Here is a 25,192-nt window from a genome sequence, read left to right on the forward strand (position 1 = left end):
CTAATTAAAAACTTACCTCATCATTAATAACAATTGTAGTAATTTCAGTCAATAATTGTGCTAATGATTTTAAAGTTAATCGTGCCGATAAAATTTGTTCAAATGTACGTAATCGCATTAAAGCATCCAATTCCCATTGTCTTGGTGTTGAACTTGTGATGGGTATTATATGCACACCATTAATATTTTCCTAAAACACAAAAACGATTATTTCAAGACTAATACGCTCTTTAATTTTTCATGAATAATCCAAGTAATACGAATTTGGGAACCCGCGGAAGAAAAACAGTGTCATTTTTGTAATAGGCAACAATTTGCGAGAGATAAAGAAATTATATTGATTTAGTGTATTTTATGATATGACAATCAGAGGTTTTAAATGCGATTTTTTAAAAGATAAACAATTTTTTCCATATACCTACCATACCATAGATCTAAACATTTCATTTTCAGATGTTTTTTAATCAAGAAGGAAAGCGCTTATTAATGAGTTTTTTTAAATATTTATTCTGAGCTATTTGGATTGATTTAGACTGAGCTATATGGATTTGATACTAAAACACTTACCAGTTCTGGTATACCCAATAATTGACGTAATTGTGTAATAAAAATACTCATAATATATTGTGAGTCTGGTGTAACATTTATTTTTGTTTGATTTTCAAGACTTTTTTTACATTCATTTGCCTCAGGATTTATAAATATTACACCACCCCAACGGGGTGACATAAACGCATTAGGACCATTGTATCGATTACCTTAAACAAAATAAAGTTTATAAATTTTAAAAGCATAAAAATAAAATTATAGTGGAGGCGCTGGATGGAGTTGAGTGTCTAAAATATGAGGACCTAATTTTGTCAATTGATTTTGGTCCAGGAAGGATTATAGATTAATATTCTGGATGTTGCCGGAAACCCATGTGTCCAATTTTAGTATAACCCCAAATCAAATATAAATTTTTTAAACCAAAGCTACCTTAGGTTTTTTGGGTCATTTTGCTACCGTTTTCAAGTTATTGATAGTTTAATGTTTGGAAAACAATAATCAATTGACAAAATACGGTCTTCATATGCACATATCAACTCGATTACTTCATATTTGTACACTCAACTCGATCCAGCTCCCGCTCTATGAGGGTTAATCGTGTACTGGTCTCAAAAACTAGCACTCTATTGGTAAACACAAGGAAATTAGAAAGTTGTTATTTATTTAAAAAGTAACATTTTTTGTTCGAAAAGTTTTTCCGCAAACCAAACAAAAAAAAGTTTAGGCAAAAACGGACTTAAAAGTGTTACACAAAATTATTTTTATGTGTCAAAATTGTTATTGCGTATAATTACTTCTGTGAAATCTAATCACTCTTCAAAAAAAATTTTCTAATACATCCAATAAAAGTGGTTTGTTTTTCGATAAAGACCATTTTTGTTCAAATTGAATGAATAAACGCACAAAAAGCTAGATTTTTGCTATCAATTACTGTCTTAACTATTCGGTTTACAAAACAATGTTTGCGTATTTATAAAGAACAACTTTCTACTTTAAAGTGTGCGTTTAATGTTTGTCAGTTATGAATCAGAGTGAAGTTTTAATTGAACCTGAAAACTTAAATCGAATTCGATGACGGTATAAGATGTGTACCTTTGAAACTAACATTTTTCGTTTGAAGCATTTTCCTCGTTTAAATTTATTTATCGAGTTTCAAGCATATGTTAAGACAAAATAAAAGTCTTAAATACGCAAAAAAATTTCTTATACCTATGATTAAACATCTACAAGCAAAGTGTCAATAATTTCAATTAAGGTATATATAAATTTCCTCGATAAAAGTTAGTCTATTAAAAGAAATAAATAATTAAACTTATTCCGGGGATAAATGATCTACGCGGAAAGTGTAAATTATTTCAAAAATAAATTTATAAATATTAAATTACGTATTTCAATGATAAGAGATCAACCCGGAAAGTGTCAATAATTTAAATAAACGTCATTGAATTAAAAATAAATAGATAAAAGTTTCGTAATCTGGGAAAAAATAAATACACAGAGGTATCAATTATTACAAAAATAAATAAATAATCTCTATATCTCTGTATATATTATAAATGCGAAAGTAACCATGTTTGTTTGTTTGTTTGTTTGTTTGCTACACTTTCACGCTAAAACAAGCGAATGGTTTTTAATGAAACTGTACAGCAATATAGCTTATACTTCAGCAGAATAACATATGAGATATAATTTATAAAGATATATTAATTTTAAAAAAAATATATAAATAAAGATTAATTTAATTTGACATTACCATAAATTACAGATTTCTGTAAAAATAGTCAATATAAAATATTTCACGGCCATCTTTGCTGATATACTCAATGAATAATTACGACTATTATACATTTAAAAAAATAGAAAACCATACATATATTTTACCTGTGTAGAACAATCTTTACCATTATTTCGAGTGTTATAGAAAGGGGATAAGCGAGAGCAATTTTTATCAATCTTTTCTTTTAAACCCAGCGAAGCGGGTGGGTATCACTCTAGTAAATAAATAATATACATAAAAAATTTCAAAATAGAAATAAGAGCGGACTGGAAACACTTAATATAATTTTCCCGAAGCCCTTTCACAAGATCTAAATATTCATATACATACCTTTTGGATTATAAAATTGTAATGGAGCATGTTTACAATCGTTGATATAAACAATTAAATTTAAACATGGATTTTTTGAAACATGTGATGCCAATTTCGTTTCAAACATTGTAATTAAATATGGTAATTGTTGCTCATTTAATGTAAATCTTTTATTATTCCATTCGTTTGTTAAACCATTTTTATCAACAATAGCATGTTTCTCTAATTTATCACTTATTGATACGTAATATAACCATTGTGATTTTAATGTAACATTTGATATGTGACTAATTGATTGAAAGAATGGTGTCAAATATTCTGAAAATTACAAAAATGATTCATAAATTTATTTGTTCATACTAAATAATTTCCTTGAAAGATCTTTGCAACGCTTTGCCAGGTTAACTTCAAAATAAGCCACTTTAACCGGAAATACCACAGTACAATATTGCCCCGTTTAAATGCTAGACAAAGTTAAAATTTTGAATTATTAAAACTTAAGCCGCTTTCTTTTAAGCCCTTGTTTGTTTTACCATTCGCCCACTTTTCATTATGAAAACATTAAAAAAACAGAATTTTTCCATAAGTTAGTCGTTTTTTCACCTGGTCGCTATTTTATACAAAAAAGGCGTTATCTAAAATTTCATCATCATGCTCATTTGAAAACTTGTACTTTCTTGTTTTTGGATCTAATGCTCAAAAATATATATCACTGTCCGCCGGTTGAAAGGGTGAGAAATGTAAAAGGCTACAAAAATTTTAAAAATTATTTTTCAACGAATCTGTTAACACTATTGTTTATTTTTCTTGAAAAAGAGCTATAGATAGTTCGCGTACGAGTTTTTTTTTGGAGCAATTGGAATTTGAATTCCACTGTGTATTAAATACAGGAAAAAGTAAGTACAACTTCCGCTATTACTTATTTTAGTTTATCTAAACAAGTTTATTTATTCCGTATTCCATTTGTATTCATTCATTTATTCCGTATTCCTTCGTTTATTCCTTATTCCGTCACTACAAAATATTAATTACTTACGTATTGCAACGTCTTTAACATTCCAATTAACTTTAGTCCATTCAGGATCTGGATTAACAACAGTAACTAAAACATCATATTGATCGGCAGCCGATACTCGTTTACGTACTATTGAATCTTGCTTTTGTAAAGTAGGTTGTTTCATATTTTCCATCATATGATTTAATGTATCCTCTTGGAGTATCCATTTACTTAGAACTTTAATTAACCTAGGGCCAGCTAAAAATAATAAAACAAATGACTATTGACAAATGATTTTTGGTTAAATTAATATGAGAGGCTATTTTTCGAAATTTTATTCAGAACAAAAATCGTTGAAAGCACGGAAATCTTAAGGACTTTTTTTTCATTCAAATTTGCGACAAAAGATGATTTTGTCATTGATATTTAATAATAAGCATTAAGGTGCTTACTTTCATGCTGATGCTTGAGTTTGAGCGTCAAATTAGGCTCAGTGGTCAGTTTAGGCCGTGCTGGCATCTGGAAAAAACTTAGCAGCGTCACATCGTAAAAAGCTAAACATAATTTAGCATTTTATTCTTAGGTTTGATTTTGACAGTGCTGGCTAAATAAATTTATATTCAATTATCCGACTAGCCCATGAATATATGCATTTACCGTTTAAACTTTGCTCTGGGAGGTATTTTTGGCCGCTGACTACGAATCCGATCGCGATTACACGGATTCTATGATTCGTAATCAGCGACCAAAAATACCTCCTAAATAACAGTTTGGACATAAATTATTAGTTAATTTCAATTTTTGTGCCAAAAAGTGGAATTTTGGATCAAAAATGGCACGAATTTTGAAAAATGTGATAGAATTCGGGTAATCTGACATCGGATTCGTATTCAGCAATAAAAAATACAGCATTTAAAAATTTTTTTTGACTATATAAGCCTCCCTCTGGGTCCCTATAACGCCTCATGACTAGGTTAAATTGGCTGAATATTGCTTGGAGTCCTATAAACACGTTACAAGAAATTTCCTTAAAATCGGTGCTGTTTCCCAATTTTTCCTATGCATTCCGCGTTATCAGTTGTTCTAATCTTAAGTTACGATTTATGTCAATGTTCGAGTCTGTCTAATTCTACCAAATTCGAGTCTACTTTATTTGTATCCATGGTTAAGTAGTTGTTTATAAACTAACCAAAAATATAGGTACATAAAAAAATTCTATAATTTAATATTATTGTAAATTTTTATAAAAGATGACAGGCCATTAAGAAGTTTAAACACAAATGGGACCATCTTTGTTGAGCATTTTTCCATCGCATCAACATGCAGTGAAATTACGTTTTACCCAAAAAAATTTAATAAAATAAAAAATAAACACAACTGTCATTCAAAACAACAATAAAACAATATCATCAAAAAGTCACAAAGGTTCGGTATCAGTGATACATGAATTATTTTCAAAGATATCAAATCGAAAAGGACGTTTCAAAATTCATAAAATTCTTCTTAAATTAATAAAGGTTTAACAAAACAATGTGGAAACGTATATTTGGTAGACGGGTCGAAAAGTCAACGTTAAGTACACAAACATACATGGAAGATTTAAATCCAGAGGAATATAAATCTTCCATTCAAACATTGATAGATAATAACAAACGGAAATTAATAAAAATTTACGAAGAAAATTCTAAAAAGATTGCTACTGTAAAATCTTCGAAAGTAATCAACAAAAAATTGACGGAAAATCAAGGATCAGGCAGTTCAAGTGTAATTCAACCAGAAGTGAGTGAATGCGGCAATCAAACCAGTACACATGGTACTAGTGATTATGGTATACAAACGGAAGGTGAACCACCGTCTGCAAATTTAATACACTGTGAAGTTGGTAATCAAACTGAATCAACGAATGGTGGAAGGGGGGAAGTACTACAAGTCGGTAATAGCAAACAATTTCTTTAGTATTAAAGCAGAAGTTGGAGGGTTTTGAGTTTGCAAAATGTGAGGACCACATTTTGCCAATTGATTCTTGTCCAGAAAAACGTATAGATTAATATTCCGAATGTTGCCAGAAATCCTATACGTCCAATTTTTGTATACTCTCTCCTCCACAGAGAAACAGTCAAATATAAATTTTTTAAACCAAGTAAAGCTAACCTAGATTTTTGGGTCATTGTTCCTTGTGATTTTGGTTAAGGGTCTTGGGAATACGCTGCCCTAACCAGTCTTAAATATTTTATAAGGAAAGGACTGGTAAAATCCTTGAGGATAATGTAACACAAACACTGATATTCGTTTAATACTTGGTGGTCTGTTGTTTAATTTAAAATTGTAATTTTTGATAGTATATGGATTATCGAATGATTATTTAATGATCCCAATTCTTATGTCGAATAATAACTGTATAAATTCTGATCATTAAGCGAGTCTTTAAATACAAAACTTTTAGGTCAAAATTAAAAACAGTTTTATAAAAAATCGGAACAATAGAGTTTCTGGCAACATTCAGAATATTAATCTACAAAGTCAAATACATCCAGCGCCCGCAGCATTGAACAGAATTTAATACAAATTTTGTAACATTGCGGCTAACAAATTACGATCTCAATATCGTAGACTACGGGAATGTATAAATTCATGGGGTTGCTATTTCATTTTGTTTTAATCTAATTCCGTCAAAAGTATAATATTTTAGTTATCCTTATCCAATTTTGGTGATGTATATTATAGAACAAGCCTACACCATTTAGCCGATCTTCAGACATTGCCGATCTAAGGTATATTTTGAGACGACACAAAATTGAATAAGAGACCCAGATGGCACGGGACTCATCGTGCAAAATTGAATAATCGTGCAAAATTGAATAGTATAGTTTAAAAAGTAAAGCGCAAGAGTCTTCATCAAAATTTTTCATTTTGTTGGGAAAGAGACTAACGTTGATAAAATATTGCGATGATTAAAAAATCGAACCTGTAAAACCGTTTTCAATCATTTCAATTCGTGTTTTATTACACAAAAAGCGATGAATATTTTCATAAATGGCAGCATTTACAGGGCTATATTGTTAGTTCAAATTTATGTAGAAAGATTCTCACTGAAAAGAGGGGGTGACAAAATCTATTTTCACCCCTGTAGTTGTTAGGAACCTATCGGATTCTTAAACTGCACTATGAATAGGAACTATAACCAAAATTTGGTAAACGTAACAATTTTTATGTTTATTTTGTTACTTGGGAAAATTTTAACTAAAGTATAATAATATATGGTCAATTTGACTTTTACAGAGAATGTAATGTCATACGAAACACCATTAGATAATTTCCGGAATCAACATCCAATCGTTACGCCTGCTGAATTATTACAAGCTTTACAAGAATTGGCAATGCAGCAAGGTAATTGATAATTTTTGCAGTTATGACTTGAATCTACGCTGTTTTCTTCTTGAATGTTTTGGAACATTCATATGAATTAATGTGACTTAATAAAAACGTATGAATCTATTATTATTAAGTATATTTTTCTTTTTTCCAGAAGCTAGTGGAGATTTTTAATAAAAAAATATTAATGAATACTTACTTGTTTCTGTGTTAAAATAAATAATTCGATTTGATGTAACCACAATTTCATGTGGTGAATTAGGCCATTCGATCAACATAATATCGCCAGTATTAATTATAAAATGATTTTCAATTGTTGATGCTATATCATTAACATTTTCAATATTCGTCGGTAACCATTCCTTATTTACTTTAATTTCATGAATATTAACATTAATTATATCTAAAAAAAAAAAAAATTATTATAAAATTTTTATATAATGATTGAAAGTGAGATTTTAACAAGTGAAATTTACAAAATTGAAAAAAAACCCGACAAATTTTTCCATTCAATTACTTTTTTCGTTAAAGCATTTTGAAGATCTTCATCAATTTATTAGTTCTTTTCGGCTACGGAACCCTAAACTTGCACTTGAAACATAGCTAAGAACACTCTCCGTTAAATTACGTTTCAAACGAAACCAAAAACATCGGTTCATCCGTTTAGGCGCTACCATGCCACAGACAGACAGACAGGCATCCACACATAGTGGTCAAACTTAGAACACCTCTTGTTTTAGTTCGGGGGTTAATAAAATACAGTAAACATGGTCTGTGTATTTGTTAATGGCCGATTCTATCTTAATAAAAGACTATGGAATGCTCACAAGAAAATGAATCTCTCTTTGTAGTGTTTTAAAAGATACATATTTTTTACACCACTGATCAAAGAAGGAGTATATGGGTTTAGGGTTAACAGGCACGGATACAGCCCTAAAAAGGTGATGGCACGGCACAGCCACCCGAATATTGGCCAAATGCGAGTCGGAGGAGTATGAACTCGTTCATGATCGATATAGTGCATTCCTACAAGGGAGATGTTTACGAAATATATAACGTCTTGACGAAGATCTTGTACAGTGTATAGTTACACGTGGGTAAAGTCGGGAGGGGGGGGAATAATAAACCTATAAAATATTAGTTTGTTTGCCCGCGAAAATTACAAAAGTTAATGTCTGTTTGTTTATAAAAGAGAGAAAATATTGTTGTATATAGTGGCGTAACTACTGTCAATTTAGAGATGCGTTCCATCGAAAAATGGACCATCTTCTCTATTGGACTCCCCCTATCAATTTTACAACATGGAAAAAAACGAACATTCTTTTGCGCTAAAACTTATTTATTCATACATCGCATATTTTTCCTATTTTTGTACATTGAAAAGGCGTTATTGATTAATGATTACTAAAATCCTTCTTGCTAACTTTCATATTCGCAAATACATTCAACATTGATAAGATTGGAAACGTCTAGATTTCTTGCTTCTTCGTTTTTAAAAGAAAAAATGGTCAAAGAACTCAACCTTTCTTATACATCATCTTTGGAAAAAGTCTGAAAATTTAACAATTTACAAAAAAATATTGTGCTTTTCAAAGCACCCTTTTAGAGCCGTGGGGTCCATGTTCCGGTGAACACTGGTAGTTCAGTCACTCATGAGCGTCGCCAAGGAAGGGGGGTAGATAGGGACAGCTGCCCCCTCTAAAAGCTGCCTCTTCCCAAGAATGAAATTTAAAGTCCACTCATTTGATTAAAAAATGTAATATTCCATGCCCCTTCGAGTGGATCCGCAGCTGTGGGTTTACGAATGTTTGTAACTATCTTTATTTGACAATAACCTCTAAATTCGTGAACATATTTGGGTGTATGTTATATCGTTACAATCCTCACATCATTCCGAGTCACTAGCATTTAGAATTTCTGGCAACATTCGGAATATTAATCTATAAGCTTTTCTTAATGAAAAAACTTCATAAAAACTGTCAAATTAGTATTAACCAACAATAGTCTGTGCAAATTATGTAACCGCCTCTACATTAACAATATCGAAAATTAGGGTTCAGATCGAAATTTGGTAGAGATTTTGCGTTCGTCTTGATGAGCTTATTGAAAATTAGCGTACGTTTCAAATTAAAGGTACCTATTCTATATAAATTAAAATACAAATTTAAAACCAAAAATAAAAAAGGAATTTTATGACAGAAGATCTTTGTAAAGGAATTTCAATATTTCTTTATAATTTAAGCTTCTGCATTGCAAGTTTTCTTCCCCCTAGTTATTTTGAGAACGATCAGAGAAGAAACATTTAATTTGCGAAAAATTTCACCAAATTTTGATTAAAATATTTTTTGGGCATCAAATGTCTTTCACAAGAAACAATGCAACAAACGAAGTTTTTCACATGGAATATTTTCTGACTATTCGGACTAGAGCTGTATAAAAAATTGTATAAATTGGATTACTCACCTGAATTTTTAAAATGTTCGTTAATTTCATTAATAATTAATTGTTTAAAGTTGACTGATGTAGTAGCCAAATGTATATTCATCTGTATTTGTAAAGGTGCTGTACCTAAATTTTGCATACGTGTATCGGGTAAAGCCATGCGATACAGTTGTGTTGTATACCACCACATTGGAATACCAATTCCAAATAAAACAACCATATATGAAATAGCAGAATACATGCGTCTTGCAACTGTAAAAAGAAAAGAAGCGTAATTGTAGTAATTTTTAACGATTGATATTAAACAATTCATTAAACAAGCCGTTTATGTTAGTTCAATCTTTATGGTTGAACCATCAATTTCAATGAAAAAAAATTTAATATGTTTAAATGTATACTTCCAGAAAAAATTTTCCAGTATTGCTTTAAACACTTCAATATTAATCCAGTAACTTGATGTATCAGAGCTTGCGTCAAATTCGATAGTTATGATTTTTTGCAGACTTGTTTATTAGGTTGGGCCAATAAATAATCGAAGTCTCTGACCTCGAGTACCGAACGCAACTTTGTAAAAAATAAAAAAAAAAAAGCGAAAGTTTCAGATGGCCTCCAGGGTGAGCCATTTTAATCTATAATGGCTAAAAGCTCGATTTCTAGTTAACCAATCAAAAAATAACTTGAACAAAAGTTTTAGAGTTTGATGGGAAACATCATGTTCTGAATGAGCCAATTTAGATCCTAAACGGTAAGAAATAGAATAACACTTTTAATTAGAAAGTTGATCCTCATACACATTAATTAATATGTGTTTTAATGCCACCAAATGTATCTGATATACAGCTTTGTCGCAATTTTATTGCCCGCAAGTATACTTTCGATTGGCAGAAACCAAAAAAATGTACTTTTTTTTCGTAAGATCTCCTTTTGTCATCGTATTTCAATCCTTTGGCAACTTGTAAGCCTTCAGTTTACCGTTTCCCGATAATCTAGGTTTGATCATAATTTTCGATCAGTGAACATGGGCAATTTTTCACATTTTTCCTTGGTTAGGTTAGGTTATAGTGGCTGTTCTGGGGTGGACACACTTAGACCATACCATAAAGGGCTGGCCCATCCCCTGCCATTACTTCATGAACCATTTGGAACTGTATCAACGGACTTCAGATCGGAGAGATCGTTAAAGAAAGGCTGGCTCAAGTGAGTCCACTTCCTCGTGGCAAGAGCTGGGCAGTGACAGAGAAAATGAGACATCATTTCTTCCTCCTCCTCACTGTGACAGCTCCTGTAGTATTCATGATACGCTGTCAGGTCCAGGCGTTCAGCATACCTGCCGCCTAGCCAGATTCCCTCACTTTAGTTAACACTGTTTTATATTTCTATTACTAGCTTAAGGTCTCTCAATTTACAACATTGTGGCATGTTATCGGATCTATAACACGAAGAACAAATGATTAAATTTGGTAATTTCGCAAAAACAATCATTTTGGTATAATATCATATGTTAACCACAAGCGACAATTCTTCGCAAAGCGTTAGATTTAAAAAAAAAGTGTTTCGAACAAAAGTAGTTTGTAACTTTATAAGAAAAAATCTTTACAGTAAGTTAGTAATCGCAATTTAGTTTCCCTGAAACTATTTCAATTTTGGAGGTCTATATCTCCTCCTTGATTGGGGTTATGAGGTCAAGTATTGGTGAAAACGGGAGATAGAATAACATCTCTGACTGGTATTAACGCTCGGCGAAGCCATTTCGATTGAATGTACACGAACAAAACTATTATCAAGAGAGTGGCATAGCAAACACGCATTTTGATGTGTCCAAAAACGTCCCCTTTATAGCCTTCAGAAAGTTTTCGAAAAAATGTTGCGAAAATAAGTTGATAGTATTTTAATAAAAAACGGTTTTATTAAAATATTTTTAGTAGTCCCAATCAGAGAGGAGACATAGACCTCCAAAATTGAAATAGTTCCAAGAAAGTTGCATCGCGATATGAATCGATAGGTAGCGATGAACCTATTTGACACTTTACATCAAATTTCGGACATCTGCCTTGATTAAAACCATGAAAAAGGGAGTAGTTCTACTATTGAAGGCAGATGAGCGAAATATGATGCAAAGTAAAAGTGAAAGTTTGGTCCTCCATAAATTGTGGTTACGTTCTCAAAATCTAGTGGAAAAAAACAAAAATAAATTTTAGAATCATTTAATCAGCTACCCTAAACCACACGCTATCTTAAAGACACGTACGTTAATAACGAAATTCAGCTGCCTGAAGGAATATTCCTTATTTCATGAAATTGATATAAGAAGCATTAAATGCACCAATGAAAAATGCATTACTGTTTAACCTTCAAAATTTAACCTTAGATGAAACGTATATAAATTAAATTTTCGCTAGGATATTATTAAACTTGACAATCGTTATTTATTAATATTGTTGATTTATGAAATTGTATATCATAATCAATTTTTCTCTATAATTAATATTATGAATCTATATGATTAGGATTTGAAATTAATAGCATAGTTAATTCATATCATAGAAAAAATAGCATGCAAAAAAATGATTTCATAATTAATTGGTTTATTGTGAAAATTAATTGCATTTTGAATGAAAAAAATTGATTCAATCGTTGACGAGGCATAATTTTAATTTTGATTTAATAAAGTGGAACTTTGCTATAGTCTAAGAGCCTATGACCTTATTTACGTTACCATGAGGTAGATTTATACAGCATTGAGCCACAACGACTCGAATCTCAGTAATCAAATTCCTAGATTAACTGCAAATCGCCTGCGTTTCCCAATATAATATTATTTCATTACCACTATAGTTTAGTTCTTCTAAGACAGGTAAGATACAGAAAAATGTTTCAAGCAAAAGTTGTTCGTGTTAAACAGGGCATCTCACAGGCATCTTGTATAGGAGCTTTAAGGTCAATTAAAGGTAAACTTGTTTTCTTTACAAGTAAGAGACAGAAGACAACTTTAAATTCAAAAGCTGTTCCTTATATAAACACGAAAATTTTTCGTTTGAAACATTTTTTCGAAAAATGAATAGGTTTGACAGAAATTGAATGTAAAAACTGGAACTATTGAACTTTAAAATTTTTTTATTTTAAAGTACCGGAATATGGTTAGAGAGTCGATTACGTTCATACTAAAATAACAAAAAAGCAAATAGGTTGGCGTGACACTTAAAAATTGTCGAATTAAAAAATGTAGAAACGTATCTGAGACCACTCTCCATTAAATTACCTTTTTCCTTGGAGCCTTCTCCAAACTGAATTGATTTTGAGGATCATCGCCTATTTTTTAGTTGTTCTGAGTACGGAACCCTAAACTCACACTTGAAACATAGCAAAGAACACTCCCCATTAAATGACCTTTCAAACGAAAAATTAAAATCGGTTCATCCGTTAAGGTCCTACGATTCCACAGACAGACATAGCGGTCAAACTTATAACACCACTTTTTTCGGAGGTTAAAAAATGGTCTTAACGGGACATCTGAAATTCATTCAAATGTTTGCAGTTTGTAGTTTTGGAATATGAATCTAAATTAATAATAATTCTACACTGTTAAGAATGTGCTCTTATGGATTATGGATTCTTGTTTGAAATTTTTTAACTTAATGCGAGTGAAAGTAAATTACGTAATTCAGTCAAAAGGGGTTTTTTTCGGATGCAATAAACATTTACTACTAAAATACTTAAAGATGTTTAATTGTCGAAATTGCTTTAATAATTCGTAACTTGATTAAAAAATATCGAATCGGAATTCGTAAAATGGAATTCTAAGTTGGGTAAGCTGTTGGTGGTTTATAGAAACAATAAGGTTAAATAAAAATGTTTAAAAAAAGTTTAAATTCGGTAGTGTTTAATTTGCTTATTTTTTATTTACGCTTATTAAGTATTTTTTTGCTAAAATATAATTTTTAAGTAAATTGGAAACTGCGGAAAAGCTCAGAAAATTGTGGATTTGACCGAAATATTTTTTTTTTGTACTCGTATGTAAACATTTTTTCCCTTTGTATTAAAAGCGGCAACTTGGCGCAAGTGGCATTTTTGCATCTGAAAATCAACGACATTTCGTCTAAAACGGAGAGACGGAAGCCGTCAGCATTCGAACTATTATTTTCAGTTTTAACAAATTATGTGAGTGAATAGATAAATATTTCGGGAAAGAGACACGCTAACGTAGCAAATTGAATGTTATAATTTGTCGAATCACATGGAAAATATTTGAGTTTAAATTGATAATATTGACTGTATCCGGTATGTGCGTTTGTCCTCGTTACTCTAAAAAAAAAAAACTTTAAAATAGAAATTCAATCTGTAATCAGTATTAATCATTTTTAATGATTGCACTCAAATCAAAAATATTATTATTTATGCTATATGTATCAGTGGCGCATTTAAACAGAACTTTGATTGGTTTCTTTATTAAGAGCAAGGACAATTAAAACGATGTTAGAGCATATTTCAGAGCCGTAATAATCAACTGGAGAGACAATTAATACAAAGAACGGACGAAAGCGTAAATAAACGAATGCAGATTTATAGTAAATTTTGGTTTAAAATTAAAATGCGTTTCTGAAAAAAATTAAATATTTAATGTTTAAGTTGTCTGACTATGGACATAGTTTGAGAAATTTCTAATTTTTTTTATACTTAGGTACAAAGGATAATTATAATACGATTACCATAAAATTTGAAGTCGGTTGACCGTCTGTAACTCGATATAACTTAAAGTTCGGATAATTAACACGGAGAATAGGAGAGGTTGTGTTTTTAAGAAAATGTTCGTTATTATGAATTTAAAAAAATATTTTTTTAATAATTTGCGATATTAAGGAATATTACTATATTAAGGATTAATCTTCCCCTCCTTGTCATCAATTACTAATACTGTAGGAAATGAAGCATTTGACCCAGGAATGAACTTCTACTCAGTTAAGTTTTATGGGAGACGGTAGAAAATGTTTGTCTGAGTGTACTCAACAAAGTCATATTCATGCGTACTTGTGATTTTTCAATTTGCTCCCAAACGGTGGGGCCAAAATATACCGAAAACGGTAAGGTAAGGTAAAAAATGTCAGGGATAAAAAAATGTTGGCAATTGGCCATAATAAAAAATACTATAGTTTTTAAAATGTAAAATAAAGAGAATTTGGTGTCCGGGGGTAGGGTACTTCTGTGCCAAAATTTGGGCGTAAATAGAAAAAGCACAAGTTCGCATTTATGTGATTTTTTTGAGTACACTCAGACAAACATTTTCCACCGACTCCCATAGCATAAAAATCTACTGACGAGGAGTCGATTCTTGGGTAAGACTGTTTTTTCAGTTTTATTTCTTAGATTATAAATTGTAATTTAAAATAAATTTAATGAAAACTTTTTGTTTTTCAATTTTATTACAAAAGCATTTTTCACTTTTGGGAGTAATTCACCAAAGTATCGAACAAGAACTTTCGAATCGCAATTTAGATTATAAATGTTTATAAAAATTTGTAAGATATTTTTCAGCTACTTTTATACCATGTATTTGAAATATATCAAGGTATACTAAGTTTAGTCCCAAGTTGTTCATAAAATCACCTAATTAGTACATTTCCGCTTGTTCGCCCGCCCGTCTGTCAACACGATAACTCAAAAACAAAAAATATCAAGCTGAAATTTTTACAGCGTACTCAGCGTAAAAAATGAGATCGATTTCGTAAATGAGCTACAAAGGTCCATTGAGTCTTGGGTCCGAAGGACTCGTCTTGTAAAAACGTTAGAGATAGAACAAAAGTTTAAATGTAAAAAATATTTCTCATAAAAAATAAACAACTTTTGTTTGAAAATTTTTTTCGTAAACATCACTGTTTACCCGTGAGGGCGCAAATTGTATAGTATGTATTGTATGGGAATATCAGTTACATTGTGTGACATGTAGTATGTATATGTAATTTGTCAGAGTAATCAACACTGTCTATAAATGGTATTTCAACAATTAACTCAGTCAATTGTTTGTTTTCACTTGTTTTAAATGATAATAAAAGCCCAAAAGTCTATATTTTATTTTCATAAAACTGATTTTTAAATTTCTAAATTTTTAAACTAAATATCGTGAGGAACTTTAAAAATCTAATTTTTACATACTAAAATCTGCTTCTATCTGAATTTTCAGCTGGCTAATAATTTTATTGTATAGATCACTTGCGGGTCAATATACTATGATAAATTTGGTTCAGATTTACAAAAACGGCATTTATGGTAAAATCCTAGCCACGCGAATCCAATTCACATTTGAAAAATTAAACCGTTTGGAACTTTTTGACTAAATAGACCCCAGTTAGTACGCCCCTGTTGTATTCATATTCATGTTGGTTGAAAATCTGCATGTAAACATACCTTGATATAATTTTGTTGATAACAACTGGTCGATGTTTGAAAAAAAAAACCTTAAATAAAGTCAAGGAAAATTTTTTAATGTCAATTAATAATTCTGTTAGTTGATATTTATATCCAATTTCTAATTATTTATGCTCAATTTACTAGCAAACTATTTTGGAAAAATTTTAATTGCCTAATATATCCGTTAATTTGTCGATTTTAATTGATCTGATATTATTACTGAAAACATATCAATTACAATAGAAATCAAGTACATAACGATCTTATGAACAGAATTGATCTTATTTCGCAAATATTATGTGTCAATAAAAGTACCTAATACGAGATGCTTCTTTAAGTTGCTTGAAACTCGATAAATAAATTTAATCGAGGAAAATGCTTCAAACGAAAAATGTTAGTTCAAACGCACATATCTTATGTCGACAACAAATTCGATCTGAATTTTCCCGTTCAATTAAAACCTCACTCTAATTCATAATTGACAAACATTAGATGACTACTTTAAATTAGAAAGTTGTTTTTTATAAGTATGCAAATATTTTTTGTTTGAAACATTTTTTTGTAAACCGAATAGTTTAGACAGTAATTGATATATTAACAGTAAATTAAGTAATAAGTTATTATAAAATGATCTTAAGGATGTATGAGCATGACAACAATTTTTTACTCAAAGAATATGTGGTTAAAATTTCAGCTTAGGTATCCGTGCAAATTTTTAAGAAAAAAGTCATTAAAAATCGATATAAAATACATTGGCTCTTATGGAGGAATCTCAAAAAACGACATATTTTGGTAATTTTTTGATAATTTTCATTTGGAATGAATGAAAACAAATTTAAAAAAAACTTTTTAATAGAAAGTAAACATATTAGCAATGAATTAGAAAAGAAAAAAACTAAGTGTCACCGTCCATATAAGGGATGTAAGAGCAGGGTAGATTAAGGGTTGGAATTATTTTTATCTTATTTTCAACTTTGATGATGAATTTTGGTATAACTTCATGAATGTAGACGAAAAATAAGAATAAAATTTTTCGATATGTGTCTTGGTTTTCGAAATATCGAAAGCTAAATAATTAAACAAAATTTTCAATTTTCGATATTTTGAAAATTAAGCCAGATATCGAAAAATTTTATTCTTACTTTTCGTCTTATATCGTCAAGTAATAATATTAATTTATCATCAAAATTGAAAATATCTATTTTTAAATTTGTGCCCCCACTACCATGCTCATACATCCTTAATAGATAAAACAAACCACTTTTATTGGATTTATTGGAAATTTTTTTTCGAAAATTGCCTAGATTATTTCACAGAAATATATGTACGAAACAACAACTTTGGGTAAAACTTTTCAGTCTGTTTTTGCCTAAACTGTACGGTTTGCGGAAAAATGTTTCGAACAAAAACTATTTATTTTTTAATCAATTAACAAACAATTTTCTAATTCAAAGTTTTCGTCTATCCAATTGCCAGCTATGGAGTAGAGTGAATTTTTATTCAGCTTGAAAACCTATGTCAAGTTTAATGTATGCGTTAGATCTATACACCTTCTTTGTATACAAAAAGGTAAAACAAAATCTCTTCAACTATTTCGACAATAATTTCGATGACAAAAAACTTGTATACGACGAAACAGCCATAGAAACGATTCAAGAATACATTCGTAAAATATATACGGAGTAAATAATTGTAAAAGCGTATATCTGGCTCGAGTAATATTGATTCAAAATTGATTTATTTCTAACTCGGTCAACGAAGATTTTTAAAGTAACAAACTTTGACTCAGGTACAATCCCACCGTACTTTAAATCACCGAACCAGAAAGTCTTGCGCACAATATATGCTACCACTTTATGGAAAATTGCAACGGAACCAATGTGAATTAATTAAAATTATGAAGAGTACGGCTGTATCCAGCCGTTTCCCAGTACCTGCATGCGTTACTGATGTCATGATAACGATGACAAAATCGAATACGATATTTCAGACGACTGTTACTTTGACTATAAAGTTTCTGCCATTAAATAAATGTATCAATAATTGTGTAATTTTACGCTGTAAATGTTATCCTGTAATTGTGACGATATTACACATTTTTTGGCAATTAAGATTTGTGAGTGAACGATATAGCCTAAAGACATCGTCCTTTGCTTATATTAAAGCTAATTACATTCGCAAGTATGAAAATTTCATTTTTTTCGAAAAAATTGCCAATTCTTACTAAGATACAGCCAATTTGAGCTGTATCTTAGTAAGTCTTAAACTTACATAGCTGGTTTTGATCTCAAATTGTAGCAATCTTTTTTGTTTTAATCAATCTTTTATTTAAAAAACTTATAGAAAATATTTTCTGAAAAAACGGATATTTTTGGACTTATAAAGATTTTTGGAGATATAATTGTACAAAAAAGCATAATTTGTCCCATAAATGTATTACAATAAATTAAAAATAAATACGTGGACAGATTCATTGTTAAAATTTTTGCAATCTTGAAGAACAAATTGGAAAATGTCAAAACACGTACATTTGAATTGAAAGACATGCCTAATAAATATTATTTGCCACGACAATCTGTTTGCTCATATAATTTTGATAATAACTAAAAATCGTTGTAAAAACACGTTCCTAAGCACGATTTATATATAATGTATATTTTGTTTTACACATATTAAATTTTTTAAGTCTTTTAAATCGTAATATGATGACAGGCCAGAGTGCCCCATTTTCTATCTTCTTCATAAAAGGCGGTTGATATGTTTATCAGTTTGGAGCATGTAATTTTTTAGTATTATTTCATGATTTTTAACCGGTGTAATTTCCTTTTAAACAATATGTGGGTATTGCATGGTATATAAATTAAATGTTTAGACCTTTAGCTTGAAAATGTGACGTAGTAGAGTTTTCTATTTTCGTGGAACGCGAGATATAAGCGAAATGTCTAAAAAAAGTGTTATTTTCCCGATTTTCTCCCGAAAATTTTTGAAAAACTTGTATTCTAATTAATATTTTTGAAAAATTCTCCTGATGGGTTACTTTTAGAAAATAATATCCGTTTTCACAGTTAAAACTGCAAAAATCATTGCCTCGCATAATTGGTAGCGTTATAAATAATTAAATTGTCTATAAAAAATTACTGCACCAATTCCGAAAAAACGACCTTGATTTTCGTATTCAGCAGAAAAAAATACGTCGAAAACCCTCCCTGCGGCCGTACTATACTTTAATATCCCAAAAGTAGCCTCGACCAAAAATGAAAAACCTAATTTAATTTGGCAATTTTTTAATTAAAGTATTGCCAAAGGAATGAGATGAAGGAAGGATGTAACAATTTTTTTTATTGCTATATTGTGACGTTGAATATTTTCCTGTGGCGTTCGAAATCTAATGTGGGCGAATCCCATCTATCTTGTTTAAAAAAATAAAAATAGACTACATTGGTAGATGGATAAACTTTGGGAAGTAGGAGGAAAATCGGTATTTGGGTACAGAAATTATGTGACTTTTTAGACCAAGTTTTTTAAAACTAACCTAACTAACTACGTGATTAAAATAATTTTTATTTTTCTTGAATAAGATTTACACGTATTTCAAATTATTTTTATACCATGTATATATGAAATATACATAGTATATTAAGTTTAGTCCAAAGTTTGTAACGCCTAAAAATATTCATGCTACGAAAAAAATTTTGGTATAGGTGTTCATAGAATCACCTAATTAGTCCATTTCCGTCCGTCCGTCCGTCCGTCTGTGGACACGATAACTCAAAAACGAAAAGAGATATCAAGATGAAATTTTTATAGCGTACTCAGGACCTAAAAACTGAGGTCAAGTTCGTAAATGAGCAATATGGGTCAATTGGGTCTTGGGTCCGTAGGACCCATCTTGTAAACCGTTAGAGATAGAACAAAAGTTTAAATGTAAAAAATGTTCTTTATAAAAAAATAAACAACTTTTGTTTGAAAATTTTTTTGTAAACTTCACTGTTTACCCGTGAGGGCGCTTATTAGGTGCAAATTTTATAGTATGCATTAATATGGGAATATCAGTGTGTGTGTAGCTATTTAAAAGTGGATATCTTTTTTTATTAAGGTGACGTCGAAAAACAAACGATTGCTTCATCAACACTGTCTATACATGGTATTTCAACAATTAACTCAGTCAATTGTTTGTTTTCACTTGTTGAAAAATATTAAAAATAATATCGATAAATTTTTAAATACTTAAAACATTAGATAATATGTATGGGATAAGTAATAGTCGATTTCGAGTATGGAAAAATTTTTGAGAATATCTAAGACAAATTAGAAACGTAATATCTTAAAGGAAAATAAGTTGCATCTTTGAAATTTGCCACAGTTATTTATTAGGTTGTAAAAACTTCCCGTTTTTGGGGGTTAAAAAAGAAAAGAATCAGATTTTTACAAATTACAAAATAAAAACTATGCATCAAATAATAGGGCAAGCTTAAGTAATTGGGCATATTTTTGTTTGTTTTTCGAATTTCTAGTTTCAAAATAAACCGTTAGAGATAGAAAAAAGTTTAAATTTAATAGTTATTCCTTATAAAAAGTGAGGGCACAAATTAGGACAAAGCTTTGATGTCCATTTTCTCCAAAACTATAAAATATAGTTTTGGAGAATTCTGTGAAACATCCTGTGAAACAACGTTCTAGAAAATACTTTCGAAAATTTTGAAAACTTCGAATTTTTTGTTCATTCAGTCAAATGAAAAAAGACCAAATTTGCAAACCGTTATAGATATAACTAAGATTTAAATGTTAAAGTTATTTCTTATAAAAAAAATAAAACAACTTTTGTTTGAAACATTTTTTCGTAAATATCACTGTTTACTCGTGAGGGCATCTGCGTCAAGTTTACTTTTAATTGATCGATTTAAGCATGCCATTTTTCACCGGGAATGGATTTATAATAGCTGACCTTTAAATAGAGATAATAAAATTTCTGTCAATTTTTTACATACGACCTTTTGGTATTAAGTATACTTGACATACTCATAACCGGCTGAATCCTCTATACATATTACATACATGTGAAAATACATTTTAATCTATATATATAAAAAGAGAGTGTTTGTTTGTATGTCCCCGATTTTCCCTAAAACTAACCATTGACCTTCGTAGGGGATTATGTCATTGGGTAGCCCTTAGGCTCCCATTGTGAATAAGGGAGTTTGGTGGGGGTGGAATTAAAAATGATCTAGAAATTCATAGAAAATAGATTAAAAAAATAGTTCTAATAGTACAATAGGCCCCACTGTCAATAGTACAATTTTCACTAGATGGCGCTACTGGCGCAAATGTCTTTCGATTTTTCTCGAAAATTCTGGAATGTTCCATGGATTTCTATCGAATTTTCTTGAATTTTCTCGAACATTCTGGAATGTTCTATGGATTTCTATCGAATTTTCTAGAACTTTCTCGAATATTCTCGAATGTTGTATGGATTTTTATTGAATTTTATCAAACTTTCTCGAACAATCTGGAATGTTCCATGGGTTTCTGTCGAATTTTCTCGAACATTCTGGAATGTTCTATGAATTTCTATCGAATTTTCTAGAATTTTCTCGAACATTCTGGAATGTTATATGGATTTCTATCGAATTTTCTAGATCTTTCTCGAATATTCTGGAATGTTCCATGGGTTTCTATCGATCTTTCCCTTACTTTTCCGTACACACAGAGAGTGTAGACATAATATTGGGATCGGCCAAAAAAATCTTACTGTTCCGTACACACAGAGAGAATTAAAAAAAAAGTCTTTCATTTAACAATTTTGATATTTAAATGTGCAAAAACAACCCAGCGAAGCGGGTTTAACAGCTAGTAATTAAATAAAAATTAAAGATATCAACAATATTAGATAAAATTTTTGCAGACAATTTTGATCAGCTACCTATAATTATTTTTTATTAATTTCTTTTCTGTGCAATATCAATTGTAAAGAATAAGTCAGCAATAAAATAATAGTCCAAAACAAAGTACGGACGAATTTTCCTATCGCTATTTTTTGAAATGTTTTAAAAATTGAAAATCGATATTCAGCGAATTTTTTTTCTTTGATACCATTTCAGTTTATTTTATTTTTTAATTTTTTTGCCATTTAAAAGTGTTACATGCTGATACGAATCTGAATAAATGAAAAACAAGTCAAAACAAACAATTAACTGAGTTAATTGTTAAAATACTCTGTATAGAGAGTGTGATTACTAGTGATGGTATTATTTTTTTATGAATTAGAAGAATTTAAAAATACAACGAGAATTTTTTACAAGACTACTAGCTGAAGTTGCCTGCAAATTTTCAACTCTCAATCTTTTATAGTTTTGCAGAAAATGGACACCAAAGTATTGTCCTAATTTGCAAACTCGCGGACGTAACAGGGACGTTTACGAAAAAATGTTTCAAACAAAAATTGTTTATTTATTTATAAGGAACATTTTTTTACATTCAAATTTTTGCTCTATATTTCAAACGGTTGCAAGGCCCAATTGATCTATGTTGCTCATTTACGAACTTTTAAGATCTGAACACTCTATAAAAATTTCAGCTTTGTACCTCGTTTTGTTTTTGAGTAATCGTGTTGACAGACGGACAACAGGAAATTGACTAATTAAATGATATTATGAACACCTTACCAAAATTTTGCTCATAGCATCAATATTTTTTGGCGTTACAAACTCAGGACTAAACTTAGTATACCTTTATATATATATTATATATATATATATATATATACAGGATATAAAAAATCGATATTTCGAAAACCAAGGCAGGATATCGAAAAATTGTATTGTTATTTTTTGTCTACATAACAAAATTAATCATCAAAGTTGAAAATAAGATACAAATAATTTCAACCCTGAATCTAAAATTGCCTTGGTGCTCGTACTACCTTAATAATTGTTTTTTCCTGTAAAGCACTTTGTTAAGAAGAGGAAAAGATGTCTCATCTTCTCTGCCACTGTCTAATTCTTGTCATTAGGAAATCGACTCACTTGAGCAAGCTTTTCTTTCCATTGACGTCAAAGTTTTTCTACTATTCTTAAACAGCTCCAAATGGAGTAGTGGCCGAGGATGGGCCAACTCTTTTTTCGGTATCACAACGGACTCTATAGTCTAAGTGCGTCCCACTCCCAGAACAGACATTCTAATCTATCCTGACCTACTGTAAAGCAAAAAAAAAAAAAAAATCTAGGTTATATCGTTATTCACTCCTACGGCCCTGTGACATAACACGACATATATTCGAACATACTTGGAGGTTATTTTTGCTTGTATTTAGATCTCAAATTTATTTATTTTGTCTACTTAACCCGTTAAAATTCTATATATTGATAATTGGTTCAATAGTTAAATAATAAATATATATAAAATATCGCGTTTTACTCATTTGCTTTAAAGGTTAAGGTCGGATATAAATTATTTTATTGATTAATTACTCGGTTTGTACTACTAATTAATCAATTATGATCTTCATTAATTACCATTTAATTGTTATAATTGTATGCTCATTGATATTACTTGATCCAGTCAACGAGTAGTTGTTACAATTGTGTAGGATTGGTAAGCTGTGATTCATTTATTGTTTTGCTTGATTTTAACATACCCTCTCAAAATATCGAAAAATAACTACAATTATTTCATTCCAAAGCCTTAACTTTTTTTATTGTAAAAGTACGTTCTTTCGTTAGTATTTTTGTACACGTTGATTTATAAAAAGTTCCAGTTATTTGCTTCGAAAACGGATAAGAATATCAAAAGACCGTAAAATTCGAGTTTCCTTAATAGTAGACGGGAAAGAAAAAATGCGCCTGGTTTTATTTTCCCCTGGCGCCTTTTGGGTCAAATGATGGGCAACTTTGTTTTTAAAATGGGACTACCTATTTTCTGATGCAGATTCTGATTGGTATCCTCAAAAGAATCCAGCCTTAGACAAAAAGATTATCAAATGAAATTTGATTATTTATAGACAAAAAATTATAATCTGCTAGAAAATAGATACTTAAAAAAAAAAAATCAAAATTGACTGTCGTTTGACCCGGAAGGCGTCCTTGGAAAATCAAACTAGCGCATTTTATTTTTCCTCGACTATAAGAAGAAGATGCTGATTTTACCACTTGTTAAAAAATCTATGTAGTCTTTATGTTTAAAATATGTATATTGCACTAAAAAATTAGATTAATTAGCAATGAAATTTGCCAGGGTCGTCATCAGTCAATAGGCCAGATCACCAGAGGGGGGAAATCAGAAAGATAAAGTATAATTAAAATAATATTAATTACAAGAAAAAATGTTAAACAGCCATTTTGATAAAATTGCTCAAAAAGAGTAAGCAGAATTTTGCGCTTTTCTACGCATGTGACTTAGAGATGATATATTTTAATTAATTGATTATTGATGATTTTTTGGAATTTAGATAAGCAATCTTAATAATTTTTTCAGGAAGAATACATTTATTTACAAGTATTTCTTTATTATCTTACGCAAAATGAACTCCGATTACTCCGAACGTCGAACCGACAATTTTTATACTGCCAAACACTCTTAAAACTTAAGTATTATCATTCTATTCATTAATATATACACTAGCTTTTTGGTTCTGAAATTATTTTACGGAAACATTTGGTTATACAAAGTGTTCATTTCAAAAGTATCCACCTTTAAAAACTCTTGCCTTGATGTGATTGTTGTTTTGAATGAAAACACGTCGATTTAGATATCAAACAAGGAAGTTCCAAAATGGTAGAAAACTTCAGGTTTCATCCCTTTACCCCCACCCACCCCAACTTTGAAGTTTCAAATGGCACTCCCTTAATGCTCCTCCGAGAATGTTTTCGCTTTTCATCTTCTGGAATCATCTCTTTTCATTTTCGCTTTTCATAATCAGGTTTCCTTTTTGTTGGGATATAATCAACTGACAATAATCAAGCCTGCGAATTTCGTCAGTATCCCCTGAATTCCCCCAATTTTTCGATCTTTCAATTGATTTTAGCATGAAAACCAGACGTGATGAAAGTTTCTTAATATGTAATCCAATTTCAGTGTGTAAAAAAATATAGGAAGGATGGACGAAAGAAAAAGCTATAGGAAGTCGTCCTATTAGCTCAGTTGGTTAAGACGTAACCATTTCCGTCCGCGTTATGCTAAGGGTAACAGGTTCGATTCCCGCCGTCGCAACCAAATTAAATAGTTGTGATGGACTGGTGTAATGCATGGTATATGCATGAAGGAGGTGCACTCAGCCTCTGAAATTGAGGAGCTGCTAAATTTAATTATGAGCGGGAAGGTGGTAAAATCCATATAAGGTATCACAA

The 25,192-nt window shown here is 30.4% G+C and overlaps 2 protein-coding genes across 2 annotated transcripts in view; one reads left to right on the forward strand and one right to left on the reverse strand.

The window, feature by feature from the left end:
* LOC123300833 (GPI transamidase component PIG-S) overlaps positions 1 to 25,192 on the reverse strand; it is a 63,698-nt gene that overhangs the window by 8,591 nt on the left and 29,915 nt on the right. The window contains exons 2-7 of the mRNA XM_044883479.1: positions 9,471 to 9,701; positions 7,207 to 7,410; positions 3,675 to 3,893; positions 2,657 to 2,956; positions 568 to 758; positions 17 to 190 (exon numbers count right to left, since the gene is read on the reverse strand). Of these exons, the coding sequence (XP_044739414.1) occupies positions 17 to 190; positions 568 to 758; positions 2,657 to 2,956; positions 3,675 to 3,893; positions 7,207 to 7,410; positions 9,471 to 9,701 (1,319 nt within the window). The remainder of the gene's footprint in view (positions 1 to 16; positions 191 to 567; positions 759 to 2,656; positions 2,957 to 3,674; positions 3,894 to 7,206; positions 7,411 to 9,470; positions 9,702 to 25,192) is intronic.
* On the forward strand, positions 5,051 to 6,981 carry LOC123300834. The gene is made up of 2 exons (XM_044883480.1): positions 5,051 to 5,564; positions 6,915 to 6,981. The coding sequence occupies exons 1-2, from the start codon at positions 5,166 to 5,168 to the stop codon at positions 6,921 to 6,923; spliced, it is 408 nt and encodes a 135-aa protein (XP_044739415.1). The 5' UTR covers positions 5,051 to 5,165; the 3' UTR covers positions 6,924 to 6,981.

The sequence above is a fragment of the Chrysoperla carnea genome, chromosome 5, assembly GCF_905475395.1.
Source record: "Chrysoperla carnea chromosome 5, inChrCarn1.1, whole genome shotgun sequence".
Taxonomy (NCBI): domain Eukaryota; kingdom Metazoa; phylum Arthropoda; class Insecta; order Neuroptera; family Chrysopidae; genus Chrysoperla; species Chrysoperla carnea.